The 17027-nt window shown below is 38.3% G+C and overlaps 1 protein-coding gene across 1 annotated transcript; it reads right to left on the bottom strand.

Annotated features, from left to right (window-relative positions):
* Nucleotides 1–5878: 5878 nt before the first annotated feature.
* LOC139124303 (uncharacterized protein DKFZp434B061-like) lies at nt 5879–10425 on the bottom strand. Its single transcript, XM_070690444.1, has 4 exons — nt 10389–10425; nt 7841–8622; nt 6755–7481; nt 5879–5901 (listed from the first exon to the last, which is right to left on the bottom strand). Exons 1-4 carry the CDS (start codon nt 10423–10425, stop codon nt 5879–5881), a joined length of 1569 nt encoding a protein of 522 aa, XP_070546545.1.
* Nucleotides 10426–17027: the final 6602 nt, after the last annotated feature.

Here is a 17027-nt window from a genome sequence, read left to right as displayed (position 1 = left end):
ATTTCATGACCCCCCCCCCCCCCCACATTGCTTGAGTAAATTAGCTACACACACAAACACCTCAGGGTATGGAGCGATAGAATCCACCAAAAAGAGCTTAGATTTTTTCAAATGACCTTCCTTCCAAACTCAAAAGGTGTATATGCTCAGATTTCCCATTCTGACTTGCTATAATTTTGAAATTACCCCTCAAAGGGGTTGGACAGAAATTACTGGTGGATCGCAATATTTTTGCGCAAGCGTGTGTGTACATATTTTGATATTTGGATTTGATTAAAATCAGCTGTTGATAATGTTGATTCAATTTACAATGTATACATATATTTTCTCATACATGTATGAGGAATCTATGTAATACTTTTTCAATGCAAAACTATATCTATGCATTTATAGATATTTGATAATTTACATAAATGTACTTAAATGAAATAGAGTTGTTACAACTGGCATGTGGACAAAAAGTTTGACCTTAGAATTTCACCAAAATGTTCGTCCACTATACATGGGAGTCAATGATAAAATTGTGAATAATTTTTTTTCCAATGAAAAACTTGGTATACTTGTGCATATACAGACGTTCAATAATTAACATAATTGTACTTGATTAGAATATGATGGTTAAGGAATCTGATTATGGAATTTCACTGAAAATGTTCATCCACTATACATGGGAGTCTATGAGGAAAGTATGAATAATTTTTTTCCAATACAAAAATAGGTAAACCCATGTATTTATGTACTCTTGATTATTGATATCAATGTACTTGATTAGATTAGGGTGGTAACAAATGGATGTGTTCGCCAGAAATTGGATTTTGGAATTATACCAAAATGTAGATTCACTGTACATGGGAGTCTATGAGGAAAATATGAATATTTTTTTTCCAATACAAAAATAGGTAAACCCATGTATTTATGTACTCTTGATTATTGATATCAATGTACTTGATTAGATTAGGGTGGTAACAAATGGATGTGTTCGCCAGAAATTGGATTTTGGAATTATACCAAAATGTAGATTCACTGTACCGGTACATGCGAGTCTATGAGGAAAATATGAATAATTTTTTTCCAATACAAAACTATCAAAATCTGTGTATTTATAGACATTTGATAATTCATTTTAAAGTACTTAGTTAGCCTAGGATGGTTAAAGGTTGACATGTGTGCAAGAAATTAGATTTTGGAATTTCACAGAAATGCTGATTCACTATACACTGGAGTCTATGAGAAAACTAAGAATAATTTTTTTACAATGCTAAACTAAATTAATTTGTGCTTTTATAGGTGTTTGATAATTGATACAAATATACTTGATTCAAATAGGGTATTTAAAAGTTCAGATGTGGACAACAATTATGATATTGGAATTTCACCTAAAAGTATTATTTAACTCTTCATGGTACTAGTAGTCTCAGTACAGGTAACTGTTAAATAATTTTCCTGACAAAACTTGCTATATCTCTAATATGTAATACCGTAATAGGAATTGTTCATTGCCCTCAGTGAGCTAGATTTACAATAAGACATGCCTCAGAGTTGTCAAGTCAGATGTTCATGTGACAGATAATTATACTTTTGTTCAGATTTACAGGTGAATCATTTCAGAGAATGAAATCATGCAATGAATCATTTTATCTCCCAGAATATTCTGAACACTGAAACTGCTTTTTGACGGGACGGATACTTATGAAAATTAAGTGAGCCCCCCCCCCCTCCTCTGAGCTGTTTGAAAAATACATGACCCCCCCTTTGCAGTTTTCAAATTTGAGGTGAAACCCCCCCCCCCTGGATTTTGCCGGCCCACCCCCGGTCATAATAACTGAACACTCCCTAAAGTGTACAGACTTCTTATCTCAGCTGGGACGGCAAAGCTCCAGTCTCAGAGTTGTAACAGTCAGTCGGATGAATGAACAGTCCTTTGGCTTGCAGGCTTGAAGTTGCACAAAGTCCACAGTATAAATCCAGCGATGGCAGTGAAGGTCTTGAAAGTCTTGAAATTAATACTGCTGGAGTTTAGTAACACACAAGAGACACGATCCCAAAAGTCTGACTGGAAGCTGTGCACGTCCCTATTTATACCCATGTGCTTACATAAGGGCATATAAGAACAATCTAGAACTTTTATTGACATGCTAATTACTGTTCTAAAATTATCTCTCTTGCACAACTCAGTAAATTTCCAGAACATTCCAAACATGACTAATTGAATTCAAGGTTGTGAGGTCATTAAGGGCAGTGACCTTGAGAATGTTCTAGACTATTGAACTCAAGTCATGATGAGTGCGGGGGAAAATGACCTACATAACATCAGTATAATTTTGGGATAATCCGATATTTACACATTAACGCCCTCTACCATGGTTGAAGCTCTACACCACATTCAAAACACACCTATAAATTATAAGTAGTTTTTGGGGGGTTTCAACTTCATGGAGTGAACGATGTGACTTGTATTAATGACTGGGTAAAGCAGTTATTCATGCTGTTCTGTCATTTTTGTTGTTATACTGTGATGACTCAGTTTATTCTGTTCCTATTCACAGGGGATCAGCTATTGCAAGAATTGTTGGAAACAGTGAAAATTATGTTGACATGTGAGTATAGGAAGAACCAGTGAATTGGAAATATTGACAGGAAAATTACAGTATCGTTATTTAGTTGACAATAAACTCTGAATTTACTTAGTGTATAGAAATGATTCCATTAATTTTATTCTGCTTCATGAACAACTTTCAATCTGCAAGTTCCTACGTTGCTGCCACCACAAGAGATGGTGAACTTTCAACATACATCTTATTTCCCTTTTTTGAATTTTATATGAATTGACACATTTTTTGTCTTTTGTTCACATTAGCTTTGTCATTCACATTGCCATTTTGCACCACGATTCACCGATACCTATTTAGATGATTTTAAATCAATTTACACAAACAGACTAAGCGAAGTTTACTGACGACTTTTCAAAATATCAAAACCAAGGTATACAGAGCATGTCACAAAAACAAGGAGCGAAAACAGCAAAATTTTCAGTTACAAAGAAATATTTGAGAACCAGTGTCTGACTTGCAGAAACACCATATGTTGCGCCTTTCTGATTGTGTCAATTCACAGCGTGCACTTTAATTATGCATGCAAACAACAACGGTGACTATTATCTGTATGAAATTGAAGCTTTCAAAATTCAGAAGGCAATCAATATTACTAAGCCTCAACATTACTGAAGTAAATGTATATTAAAATCCACAGCCGTGATACGGGAGAAGAAATTTTATAGAGAAACACTGTCAATGGATGGAGATTTGCGTATCCAAATATTATCAAATGAGCGCAGTACACGTATTCAACGCCGTATGTAAAAAACAAAGTAAAAATTATATCTCATCAGAGAGATTTAACTTTCTAACAACGTCATTGTTACATTTCAACTTCAAATATGAGTGAATCATCGAAAAAGTGAAGAAGCCACTTATATGAATATTTCTAAGATGACTGAATGTCTCATTGATTGAATTCTTGAAAGGTGACGATGATAAACCAATCAATCACCGCTCAGTGTACTTGAATCAACACATTAGCAATGTCCTCGCGTATTTTGGAATTTCTAGGGACAAGATCAAAGTGATTTTATCTATGAGAATGGAATGTATGTGGGCCGTACTTTCCTGAAAAATAAAAAAAAGCACAAAAAGTTTGATAAGATCTTGCTATATAGCGCCCTCTGTAGATCAGTTTGGTCAAGATTCGGAGTGTGAATTCGATCTCCGCTTTATCGGTTAGCAGTTATAAGTATTTACTTTGAGAACGGCTAAAAGTGTATTACTGTACGGTACTAGAATACAGTAACGTAGAATGGGCAATATTTGGCAGTGAGCGACGATATTTCAACCTGAAATGTGTTTTTAAATTTGAAACTGAAATAGCGCTGCCTACCAGTTGACAGCAAACAAAAGTGGCGTATCACACATTAATAAACATCAACCAAATGAAGTTCACCATTCATCAGCATTACATCGTATGACGTAAAAAATTTTGTTGAAAATATCACATATCAAGTACTAGACGAAGTATGATAAACTGTTCAGTGTCTTAGTCTTTGTTTGACAGCACACATATGACAGGTCACGGTCAGTGCACGATGCCAAACAATAGCATTGACAGTACACATATGACAGGTCATGGTCAGTGCACGATGCCAAACAATAGCATTGACATTACACATATGACAGGTCATGGTCAGTGCACGATGCCAAACAATAGCATTGACATTACACATATGACAGGTCATGACAGGTCACGGTCAGTGCACGATGCCAAACAATAGCATTGACAGTACACATATGACAGGTCATGACAGGTCATGACAGGTCATGGTCAATGCACAATGCATTACAATAGAAGACGACCTCAGTGAAATATTAATGTACATATGGATATTAGATGCATCAATGTGAACAATACTCATTAAGAGTTAGATGAACGGCTAGTAAACATTTAAGGAGTAAGCTAATTAGCATAATTCTGTGAGTCATTTTAACGAGGAAATGTTTTCAAAGAGGAAAACAAATATGATGCATGATGAACAACAAACATATCTACAGTCTGTTATGACATTTACCATTGAAATGAAAAATAACGCTTTTCATGTGTTTTTGATAATTTTATCCAATTACAGATCTTTGTAGTTGCAGGAGATACTATATGTATCACGCATTTTAAATCTCGAACTTAATCCTTATTACATGCTGTGCAATAGATTTAAATAGATATATTGAGAAGTAAAACTACACAGACAGGCAATCGGGATTAGAATATTTCCTTTCAGGGTAATGGTATCGTCTGGTCAGCACTGAATGAAAACGTCCGTCGGGTACAGCCCACCTTACAAGCCCAACCCAAGATTTTCTGATGAAAGATTCCTGTCAAACTTACTTGCCTTGCGAAGATGCAGATATGTACAGTGAATGGGTATAGTTTAGCTGCACCTGAAGTAAGAGAGAAGAATATACGTGCGGATCTTCTCTAATGAACAAACAGAGGCATAGTTTGGAGGACACAAACCACATCTCGAAGGGGGGTGTGAGCAGCTGTATGTAGTATATAGGGAAAGATACAAAAATGAAGTGATATTCTTTGAGTAGTACATGGCATTCACCGTAAAGATTTCCATCAATATCTTTTAAAAAGCATTTCTAAAATAATAAGGCTAAAACGAACGGACGACCTCGTACATTATGACAGGTGTTTATGTACGTGTAATAGTAGTGGAGTGTGTACAATCTCTGTATTCTTACTGGGAATGACCAAACCATTCTTTAAAGACAATTGTTTTCAAACAATTGCAATAAAAGTATTATTGTAAGTCACTTCCTGGCAAGCACGTGGTCCATCCCTGAAGTAATAAAATGAGCAACTTGGATAATCATTTTGAAATGATCGATTAGATGTCACAGAAACAGGTAGCTTTTTCTGTCTACCCATTTACCAGAGGCATGTCAATGCAGTATTTGAACACTTTGAAGCATAGCGTCTAGGAAAAAGAACATTATGAACCGTCTAGTCAAAATACTAAAATCAAAGTCTTCAAGGGACAATCTCAAAATAAAACTAGAGTTTCTATTAAATGGACGTCTCGTAATTACTGATGAAATCGTGAAATATTGTTTTTACATTAATATGTTTATTGATGAATCTGTAAGACTCGTCATTATTTTTATGATATGTTTATACTCACCTTGGGAAATATCGTTGTCGGCAAACGCCGCTGTGAATGAATCTTCCATGAGAGAACGGAAGATAGTGGATGATATGTAAATCTACATAGTTCTTTGAACGGACAAGTCCGTGAGATTTGATAAAATAATTTCAATGTTCTCCTTCACATGGTGTGTACTTGGTTATCTGAAAAGTGACAACCAATGATGCAAGAATTTTTTAGTTTATCGGTACCCTTCATTCTTAAATATTTGTTTACCTTGAAACTATCGTTGCATCCGCATCCATCAATGTATATGTATTACCGTTTCGGTCACCTGTAGCAGAGTCTATCCTAGTCTTGTTCTCTATTTGTAAGGCTCTCTCTCTCTCTCTCTCTCTCTCTCTCCATCCTTCGTCGTATCTGTCTAGCCGAATGTCTAGCCCCGACTTGCTGTCTATTTTTAACTCTGCCTTACAGTCTCTATCCCTATGCCCCTCTGCGCCCTCTGTCTCTGTCTCTCTCTATCTGTGTCTGTCTTTCTCTGTTTCTGTCTCTGTTCTCTCTCTGTCTCTCTCTCTCTTAAAAAAAGAACATTTTCATGATCGATTGGACTTGCAAGGATTGTCTTCAAAACGTTCTTGTCACGTGTTGTTTCTGGGGCAGTGTTTTCCCTAAATTATGTGGTTTCGCGGTCTTGGCCTAAATATTTAGGTGTCGTACAAGCATCGTGGATGTACTGTCCACTTCGTTTCAACAAAATGCACGACTGCATGAGTTATGTGTCGTTACTATGGTAAAATACTGAAGACTGGAGGCTTGAGAAAGTTCGGATAACGGTGCCAAATAGAAGGGAGGTGTCTGTATAGAGCAAATATAACAAAGTAGATACCAAACAACACTCCTGATGAGGACTTATTATTTATCCCTTCATAATGGTTTGACGGATTAAATCGTATAAAAAGATGTGTTTTATATTGCCTGTAGCAGTTTCGAAAGGATAAAGTGACCAGTGGTCACGGGGACACCGTGGGGCAATGATTAAGGTTAAAGTCTCACTATCAGAGGATGGTGAGTTCGAGACCCGGTAAGTCTGATGTAACGGACTCGCTGTTGGAGGATGGTGAGTTCGAGACCCAGTAAGTCCAATGTAACAGACTCGCTGTTGGAGGATGGTGAGTTCGAGACCCGGTAAGTCTGATGTAACGGACTCACTGTTGGAGGATGGTGAGTTCGAGAACCGGTAAGTCCCATGTAACGGACTCACTGTTGGAGGATGGTGAGTTCGAGACCTGGTAAGTCTGATGTAACAGACTCGCTGTTGGAAGATGGTGAGTTCGAGACCCGGTAAGTCCGATGTAACGGACTCGCTGTTGGAGGATGGTGAGTTCGAGACCAGGTAAGTCTGATGTAACGGACTCACTGTTGGAGGATGGTGAGTTCGAGACCAGGTAAGTCCGATGTAACGGACTCGCTGTTGGAGGATGGTGAGTTCGAGACCAGGTAAGTCTGATGTAACAGACTCGCTGTTGGAAGATGGTGAGTTCGAGACCAGGTAAGTCCGATGTAACGGACTCGCTGTTGGAGGATGGTGAGTTCGAGACCCGGTAAGTCCGATGTAACGGACTCGCTGTTGGAAGATGGTGAGTTCGAGACCCAGTAAGTCCAATGTAAAGGACTCGCTGTTGGAGGATGGTGAGTTCGAGACCCGGTAAGTCCAATGTAACGGACTCGCTGTTGGAGGATGGTGAGTTCGAGACCCGGTAAGTCCAATGTAACGGACTCGCTGTTGGAGGATGGTGAGTTCGAGACCCGGTTAGTCTGATGTAACGTACTCGCTGTTGGAGGATGGTGAGTTCGAGGCCCGGTAAGTCGATGTAACAGACTCGCTGTTGGAGGATGGTGAGTTCGAGACCCGGTAAGTCCGATGTAACGGACTCGCTGATGGAAGATGTTGAGTTCGAGACCAAGTTAGTCCAATGTAATGGACTCTCTGTTGGAGGATGGTGAGTTCGAGACCCGGTAAGTCCAATGTAACGGACTCGCTGTTGGAGGATGGTGATTGGAGACCCGGTAAGTCCAATGTAACGGACTCGCTGTTGGAGTATGGTGAGTTCGAGACCCGGTAAGTCTGATGTAACGTACTCGCTGTTGGAGGATGGTGAGTTCGAGACCCGGTAAGTCTGATGTAACGGACTCGCTGTTGGAGGATGGTGAGTTCGAGACCCGGTAAGTCTGATGTAACGGACTCGCTGTTGGAGGATGGTGAGTTCGAGACCCGGTAAGTCCGATGTAACGGACTCGCTGTTGGAGGATGGTGAGTTCGAGACCCGGTAAGTCCGATGTAACAGACTCGCTGTTGGAGGATGGTGAGTTCGAGACCCGGTAAGTCCGATGTAACGGACTCGCTGTTGGAGGATGGTGAGTTCGAGACCCGGTAAGTCCGATGTAACGTACTCGCTGTTGGAGATGGTGAGTTCGAGGCCCGGTAAGTCCGATGTAACGGACTATCTGTTGGGGGATGGTGAGTTCGAGACCCGGTAAGTCCAATGTAACGGACTCGCTGTTGGAGGATGGTGAGTTCGAGACCCGGTAAGTCCGATGTAACGGACTCGCTGTTGGAGGATGGTGAGTTCGAGACCCGGTAAGTCCGATGTAACGGACTCGCTGTTGGAGGATGGTGAGTTCGAGACCCGGTAAGTCTGATGTAACGGACTCGCTGTTGGGGGATGGTGAGTTCGAGACCCGGTAAGTCCGATGTAACGGACTCGCTGTTGGAGGACAGTGAGTTTGAGACCCGGTAAGTCTGATGTAACGGACTTGCTGTTGGAGGATGGTGAGTTCGAGGCCCGGTAAGTCTGATGTAACGGACTCGCTGTTAGAGGATGGTGAGTTCGAGACCTGGTAAGTCGGATGTAACGGACTCGCTGTTGGAGGATGGTGAGTTCTACGAGGTTATACGAATGGGCAAGGGCCTTCGCCTGATTGATGGTAAGTTTAATAAAATAAAATAAAAACCACTGAGTTTTAGGTCAAAGCCTCTGTTCTGTGCAAGTCCACTGCAGATTAGTGATATCTATGGATTTATTTAAATACAAGTTACAGGGCCGTTACTATGGTAGTGTGTCAAGAGAACAACAAAAAATATCGCAAAAATCCTTATGGTGTTCGTGTATGACTGATAGCTCTATGCAGAAGAGATATGAATTGAGAGAAGAATAGAAACAAGAGTTGACAGGGTAAAAGTATTGAGACGTACACGAGTATATAGACACAGACCGCCATAGACAGATCAGTGTTCAGATAGTGACAGAGGCACAATAGGACGAAATACATGTACCTCTAAGAAAGACAAAGTGACGGACGGATACCTACTGATGGGGGAGTTTTTTAGGAAAATTAATTAGAGGAGTGACGTGTACAGTGACCCTACTAATTATCATATCATTAAAATCGACGTGTTTCATGTTTGAGAATAAAACACAAATATATTGAAAAGTATGATAAATACAGGGCGCTATTTCTCACACGATGTAAACAATATGTCACATGAACATTGGAAACTCAGTGATGCAGGCGCGGCAAAGGTATGATGTGAAGTAAGCTACACCTATAGATATTTGAATGTGTTTGAACTTCAGTTAGATAAAAGACTGGTTTCTGAGTCAATGAGACGAACTAATAACACCAATAATGTTTTCATTTATTTAGAGGTTATAAACGGCAAGCGAGGGTATTTGGTTGCGGATATAAGACCTCTGGGCTGGAAATTAGCATATTTGGCGGGAAATAATCACCGAGCGAAGCGAGGTGATTATTTCACCCAAATATGCTAATTTTCACCCCAGAGGTCTTATATCCGCAACCAAATACCCGAGCGCACCGTTTATAACCTCATTATAATATGCTTAAGTTAAAAACAAGTGGACAATGTCGTTATTTAGGGCCGAAGTTGGAACGAGAGTTCAGGAGCGCCCAGCCTCATACAAACTCTAAAAAAGAACGTTTCAGAACGCGCGCGTGCACAGTTGAATTCATAAAATACGGTTACGCAACGCATCGATATCGCGATTAGACATCGAACTTGAAGAATTTTACTTCAAAAAAACGCTCAAAAATTTTTAAAAATTATGTTGTTGTGTAACATAACCTCCACTGCTTACAGAAACTCTTCATTTGTTGGTTCGTCAAGCTGCACTAGACTAAAATTTAACAATCAAAATCAATCTGAAGCCATAGACTTGTTCGACATTACGGCGCGTTGAGCTCTCAAGTTGACGTTCGAAATTTGCGCGAGCTCAAAAATGTTACGCGGCGCGCAGGTCTTCTTGTTGAGAATATAAACCCCGGCTCCAGCCAATCAGATTGCAGGATTCCAGCAAAGCATATTATAATGGAAAGTATACAAAGCCTTAAGCAGTTTCAACGTCACGTTCCTGAATATACGAAGGTGCGCTTTATATTGGAACTATTGTGATGTCAGTTGGTCATATTACATGCTATGAACTTCTGAGAAGCATGGAGTATCTATCTTAATTAATTTTGACAGTCTCTCAAGTGGTATTCAGATATAAAACACCCATTCGGTATCACACCTACCGGATATGTTCTGGTTAGATATAAAACACCCATTCCGTATCAAACGTATCGGCTATGTTCTTGTCAGATATAAAACACCAATTCCGTATCACACCTATCAGGTATTTTCTGGACAGATGTACCACACCCATTCCGTATCACACCTATCGGGTATGTTCTGGTCAGATGTACGACACCCATTTCGTATCAGACCTATCGGGTATGTTCTGGACAGATGTACCACACCCATTCCGTATCACACCTATCGGGTATGTTCTGGCCAGATGTACCGAATTCGAATAGAGTCGGACCCTTCGGCATCGACACAAAAGACGATTTCACTTCAGGTTGTATGTTTCATTAGTTGGCAAGAAAAAATTAATTTTTCGCCATTTTCGTTTGTTACATTGTTTGTTTGTTTGCTTGCTTGTTTGCCCATTTGGTCAAATTCTCTTCTAAATTAACTAAAAAACGGAACATCTGTCAAGGGAAAGTAAACGGATAACTTTATCGACAGGCAACGTAAGTGACATCACCATAAAGAAACTTTACTCATGTATATCTAATGAAAATAAAAATGTAGTTGAAACGAAAGCTATAAAAGACTGGCATCATCACGAAAGCTTAACAACTCTGCAAAAATATTTAAACGCTCAGCAATTTGATTATATTGAACAGTCTCGTTCCTTTCCAATTAAGAATTGACATGAAAATTTCATTGACAAGGATAAAAATTTGCAAGACGAGAAAAATAACGTTTTTAGAAATGATCATGACTTGCTTGTGAAATGTTAAGAGTTATTTGTTGATAGCCGACTTCGTTTTATGCAAGGGGAGTCTCCCTAAAATTAATATCTATCTACCTACCTATCTATCTATCTATCTATCTGTCTATCTATCTATCTATCTATCTATCTGTCTATCTATCTATCTATCTATCTATCTGTCTATCTATCTATCTGTCTATCTATCTATCTATCTATCTATCTATCTATCTATCTATCTATCTATCTATCTATCTATCTGTCTGTCTGTCTGTCTGTCTGTCTATCATTTATCTATTTATTATCTATGTATCTATCGATCGATCAATCAATCGATCGATTAATCGAGTAACAGTTACACCTACAGATCTAGGTATACACAAAAATAAAGACGAAATCGTTGTATTACACGGATCTTGAGACAGATAATAAGTTGCTACATCAACACAGGGGTGGGGGAATAAACACACATTATGCCTAAGGTACTGGCATGTAGGAGTGAAACAAATGTTACACATGTAGTTATGGTGGCATTTAGACAATCTGATTAGAAACGTAGAGGGACACGAAACTAACCATTGCACTTAAAATTTAAAAACGCCTAAGCACGTGATCTGAATTATTTACTTGTATAATTCGCACATATTATTTTCAAAATACGACAGTCGAAGTCTCCAAAGTCTATCGCATCTGGTTTTAGATTTTGCTTCAAGCGTCTTGACAAAAGTTTACAATCACTTCGGGTATTCAACAATTTGTAATAATGCCAAGCTTTCCTTCCAGGACCACAGTTTATCATTACGCATGCGCAAAGGCTGTGTCAATGCAAGGGACATAAAACCATCGCTGCAGTGGAAATGAGATAATCTGCCGGGAAATCGTTTGGGGAATTACTTCTCAAGCTTATATTTCTTGTAACAACAGAGAAACATACTTGATAAATAACCAGGGTCATTAAAATTTAATGTTAATATTCCGGCAACCAATCTTGATATAACCTTTGGCTAAAATGTAATCAACATCGAGTCGTCAATTTCAAACCCGGAAGCCATGATGACGCTGGTACTCCACATCGGGTACAATTCATTTGTTGTAAATACGTAGACAATCGTTAGCCATGCTCAATAACGTGTGCTATTACCGCTAACTACTCCCATGTAAAAAACAATACTGTAGATTCAATGTCGGATTAGAAGCCTTATTTACTTAAATATTGTTACTGCGGGGAATGATCGGCTCTCCATAGTCTTATAATAACTTGTTAGTTTCTTCTTGTAAAAGTTTTGCCTGACAAATCTTTGCTGAAGGCAAACGAGCTCGTCAATCCTTCGAACAATTTCAAAACTTTTGAAATAAACCGAGCCATTTAGTCTGAGAGAAAATCTAAAGAATGTCTTAATCTTCTTTAAATATTATTCAGATTTTCAATGATTTCGCTAAATGTAGACCAATTTCTGGCTTTGCAATATTCATACATTCTCAATAGAAAGTCCATGTATACAAGGCGCTGAAACGTTTACTTTATATATGCCTACTAGCTCTTCTTATACTGTTGGTTTCACGCCATTAGGCGCGTTCTTACAAATCTAAGAACTACTGAAGTAACTGTAAATAATGAGCGAATCGTTTAGTCGTGGTAGGGCGTTTACGTGCAAACGTGCTAGTTCGTATTTCTCAATCAAACAAAACAAAAAGACATGTACATAATACGCACATGCATGTATTCATACACACGTCTATGACACATTACAAATATTGAAAATATTTATACATATTATATGACAATACACTATCTTTATAATATGAGTAGAGAAACATCTTTATAATATGAGTAGAGAAAGCCGATAATTTGGGTACAATAAATGATTGAAAGTCGATAATTTGGGTACATTGAATGATTGATAACTGGAGGTAATTGCTTTGGGACGTTGAGCAGTGCGATGCCCTTAAACTCATTCCAAGTGGAAGCCAATGACGGTCAAAATTTATTGGAAAAATTGCTGGAGGTATCCCGAACAGGATGTATAAACCATCTTTGAAGAGAACGGATCTGTCTTGTCATCAGTGTCTGTGATTCATAATAGTCGCGGGAAATAGAGACAATTATAGAGAAAATAGAATATAATGACGAACGGGCTTCCAGACCATTGGTGCGACTTGTTTGGAACATACTTCATGCCGTTAATTTTCTATTTTTATGAATACAAGTTGTTGATGTCTCACGTGTAAATCACACACACATTTAATTACCGACACAAGCCCTTAGTAATACAACTCTGTGTTGGTGTGTAAATACAGCAACTCACTGGACGATTGTGAACTCCAGATGCGTTACGACAACTCAGTGAAAAGGTACAGGCCTCTCAGGTACATAACCACAGATAGCTGTCACGTGTTCTGAAAGAGATGAACAGACTCGTTTTGAAATGTCGCATCTGCTGTTTATCAATCTTAAGGCGGCCATAATTAGGTATACTTCACTGGTGGAAAGTAAAAACCAACGAAAGCTTGATATTGAAAACTTGTGACGTTATTGTCTGTACGATTCACCACATTGTTAATGAAGTCATTCTGAACAGACGTCTGTACCCTGACACGGCACTCTCTAGAGTGTCGTTGATCGATCATCACGTTGGGTACAAATCACAGTCTAGTCGATAAACTATCATCGGAACGTTCCCTCAAAAATTCATCTCCCGTGATTTTCATACAATTTGCTCATCACTGATGTGAATTTGTTCAGTTTACAGGGCGTAACGAAAAGTTTGCACATAACGACTCCAATCTGCTCTAAAATGTGCTGGGTAACAGTATATTTGCCTGTACACGTCTTTTTGATTTGCGATATTTTCACTTTTTTTCCTGGAAGCATGTCATTTTAACACAGACTGGTTTATTGCATACGTTTGAAAATTCGGGACCTATTTGTTTTTTTACTTTTTCCACCATCCAAAGGGTGGAAGCAGCATACGAATGCCTTGAACAAACCATTCTCTGATTGTAAGTCCGGTACATTGGCCTTGCCGCGATAGGAAACTCACTATCTATAGATTATGCGTCGCTAATTGCTGTAAGATGCATCCTTTTATAATTGATTTGACCCAGACTGTCAAAAATGATAAACAGGGTGTTACTAATTATGTCGGTTGAAAGCTGACATAATATCAAAAATTTATGTAAACCGTAGCTAATGCATTTCCCAAAGTCCGAAATAAGTTCAAGTCTGAGAATAATGTGTTTCCAACATTTTAAGCTCCGCGAATTTAAGCATCAGCGTATGGTATTTAAAACTCGGGTTAAAGCAAGGCATACAATGTATTCAGATAGATAGATAGATAGATAGATAGTAGATAGATAGATAGATAGATAGATAGATAGATAGATAGATAGATAGATAGATAGATAGATAGATAGATAGATAGATAGATAGATAGATAGATAGATAGATAGATAGATAGATAGATAGATAGATAGATAGATAGATAGATAGATAGATAGATAGATAGATAGATAGATAGATAGATAGATAGATAGAATTAGATTACTTGTGTATGAGTATTTTTTGTGTCTTGATGTGCAGCTTACAAGAAAAATTGCACTTTTTACAGATATCAAGAAATGTATAAACACGTGGTACACATATACATAGAATTTAATTATCAATGCCCTGTTTCAGAGGTTGTTGATAAGATTCATCGAATGGTACTAAATACACTGTTGTCTGTTTAAACTGATGTGTTTGACACAATAATTTACTTCCTTTTGATCGGCAAATCGTATCAATCAATTAACAGTTTCATTTATAATGTCATTTGGAGTGCATTGACTTATTAAAGAAATAAACAAGGGTTGTATCACGTGTTGACATATCGGGATTGACTCAGCTTTGGGTGTTAATCTGAACGAACACATATTGAGTTATTGTTTAAAATAATATGATTATAAGTGATTCATCCAATTTGTTAGTCACTTAGTCTCCTATATGGGTCAAATACTTAGCAAACAATATTTGGCGCCTCGTCTACTTGTTTAGAGTATTGGGAGGTACCTAACGTGATATTTTGTACATTGATTAGTCTATAGTCAAAACGTGACGTCATAATAAAGTATAAGTTGCTTTTATTCGGAAAGACTGCACCATCATTGTATTTCTGTAGAAGATTCGAGTAATGTTATAACATTTCAGTAATACGACGATTCAGTAAACTCGATTTCAGACAGCTTTACGTTTTGATAATAAGTTAACGCGATTGTTTGTCGGTGAAAAAACCTGGTACTCTTGTCATTTTGGTCTAATTGGTCTCCTTCATCATTCTTTGTTTTTCTCTCACTCTAGCCATGTCTGTAATTTCCGATTTTGTGTCATTTTCTCTTTGTGTATGTCAAATGTCATTCTCTCTCTCCGTCTGTCCCCCCCGTCTCTACATATCTGTCTTTCTGTCAGGCAGTGGCCCTATTTTCCCCTGTCTATGTTCATACTTCTCTTGGTCTCTATCTATCTGACTGTCTACCTATCTGTCCTTGTCCAATGCCGTCTCTCAGTCTGCCTCTCCCTGATGTATCTCATTATCTGTCTGTCCGCCTTTGTCTGTCTTTCGAATGTTGTGATTCATTATTACATAGTGCGGCAGATAACAGAATTGGTTTGAATAAATTAGTTCCCCTAATTCTTGTATAGTCACACTGACACACGCTGGTTTATCACAATAACTGTGATCACTATTCGTAACAAATTTAAACAGAAGTAAATGGTACATAGAGGATTCAATTTTCAACAATTGACTTTCCGAACAGAAAGTGAGCAAACGATGATCCCTACCTGGTATTGGTATTAGTGACACGTACATGTGGACAATGTGTAAGTGATCTTATCGATCGCTAGATGGGGGCCGACGTTTTACTTGTTAATGACATCTAATTTGGAAAACAAGAACGATCCATATCCGCCTTTGCGGAGGAAGGAAGCGGGTTTTAAGATCTCTCAGCGATGAACGCTAACAGCACCTACGTTTTCTGCCAGACACGGTTTGTCGATTAAAATGATAAGAAAGGAAGGTAGTCAAAAAAGCATTAGAATTCATTAGAGTAGTGCCGACTCTGCTGTTACACGTAATGACAAATCGTAGAAAAGATATCGCACGAAGTATTCCAGAAGTTACTTTTGTTTTGCAAGACGCGATTTCGTCTTACCCGGTTACAGTATCGTGAAACACGCCCACTCACAACAACGTATTTACATACGGCATTCCTGAAGAACTAAGGGATACATCCTTATGGTGTCAGTAACTGGTCGTCTGAGGGTACCCCTAATGATGAATCAATGCAAACATACCGTCTAGGATACTCTTGAATTGTACTTTTACATAGAATTGACCCAGTGTTCTGCAGTTTTGCATTGCAATCAGTCATTGAACCGTACTTGATATTATTAAAGTGTTGCACTAATTCGGATATGTCCTTCATAACGAGTATTAATGGTTTATGGTGTCAATTTATGGTGTGAATTTATGATGAAAATTTATGGTATAACTTCAACGCTGCAGATTCCGTTGATTCCTGATCAAGTTTCCTGTTCAGTGATACCGCTGCCTAACCACGACAATATTTTATCCTTTTATCCATGAACGCGTCTTGGTTTATCTCGAAAGCTAACTTTACTAATTTGAATCCCGATATGTCTTTGACTTCTAACATAGTGTTTCTATTGCTTGGTGAATTCTGTGATCACAGCTAATACAAGAAGTCCAACCGAGCACATAGATAAATCCTTAAGAAGTCCAATATCAAGAACTTAGAAGTCCAACATCAACAGCTCTAGAGTGAATAAAGTGACAAATGCATGTTTTACAGAAGTTTTCAGTGATTTTTATTTTTAGGACGTGACCATAGTATATCTTACAAGCCTCTGGCTATGCAAGATAATGCTTTATCTGAAGAGGATGCATTTGGCTCCGTGAAGACTAATTTTCTGCCAGCCTAGGGGGTCAGGA

The sequence above is a fragment of the Ptychodera flava genome (genome assembly GCF_041260155.1).
Source record: "Ptychodera flava strain L36383 chromosome 23 unlocalized genomic scaffold, AS_Pfla_20210202 Scaffold_23__1_contigs__length_28996876_pilon, whole genome shotgun sequence".
NCBI lineage: Eukaryota > Metazoa > Hemichordata > Enteropneusta > Ptychoderidae > Ptychodera > Ptychodera flava.
This window is presented reverse-complemented; position numbering and strand designations above follow the sequence as displayed.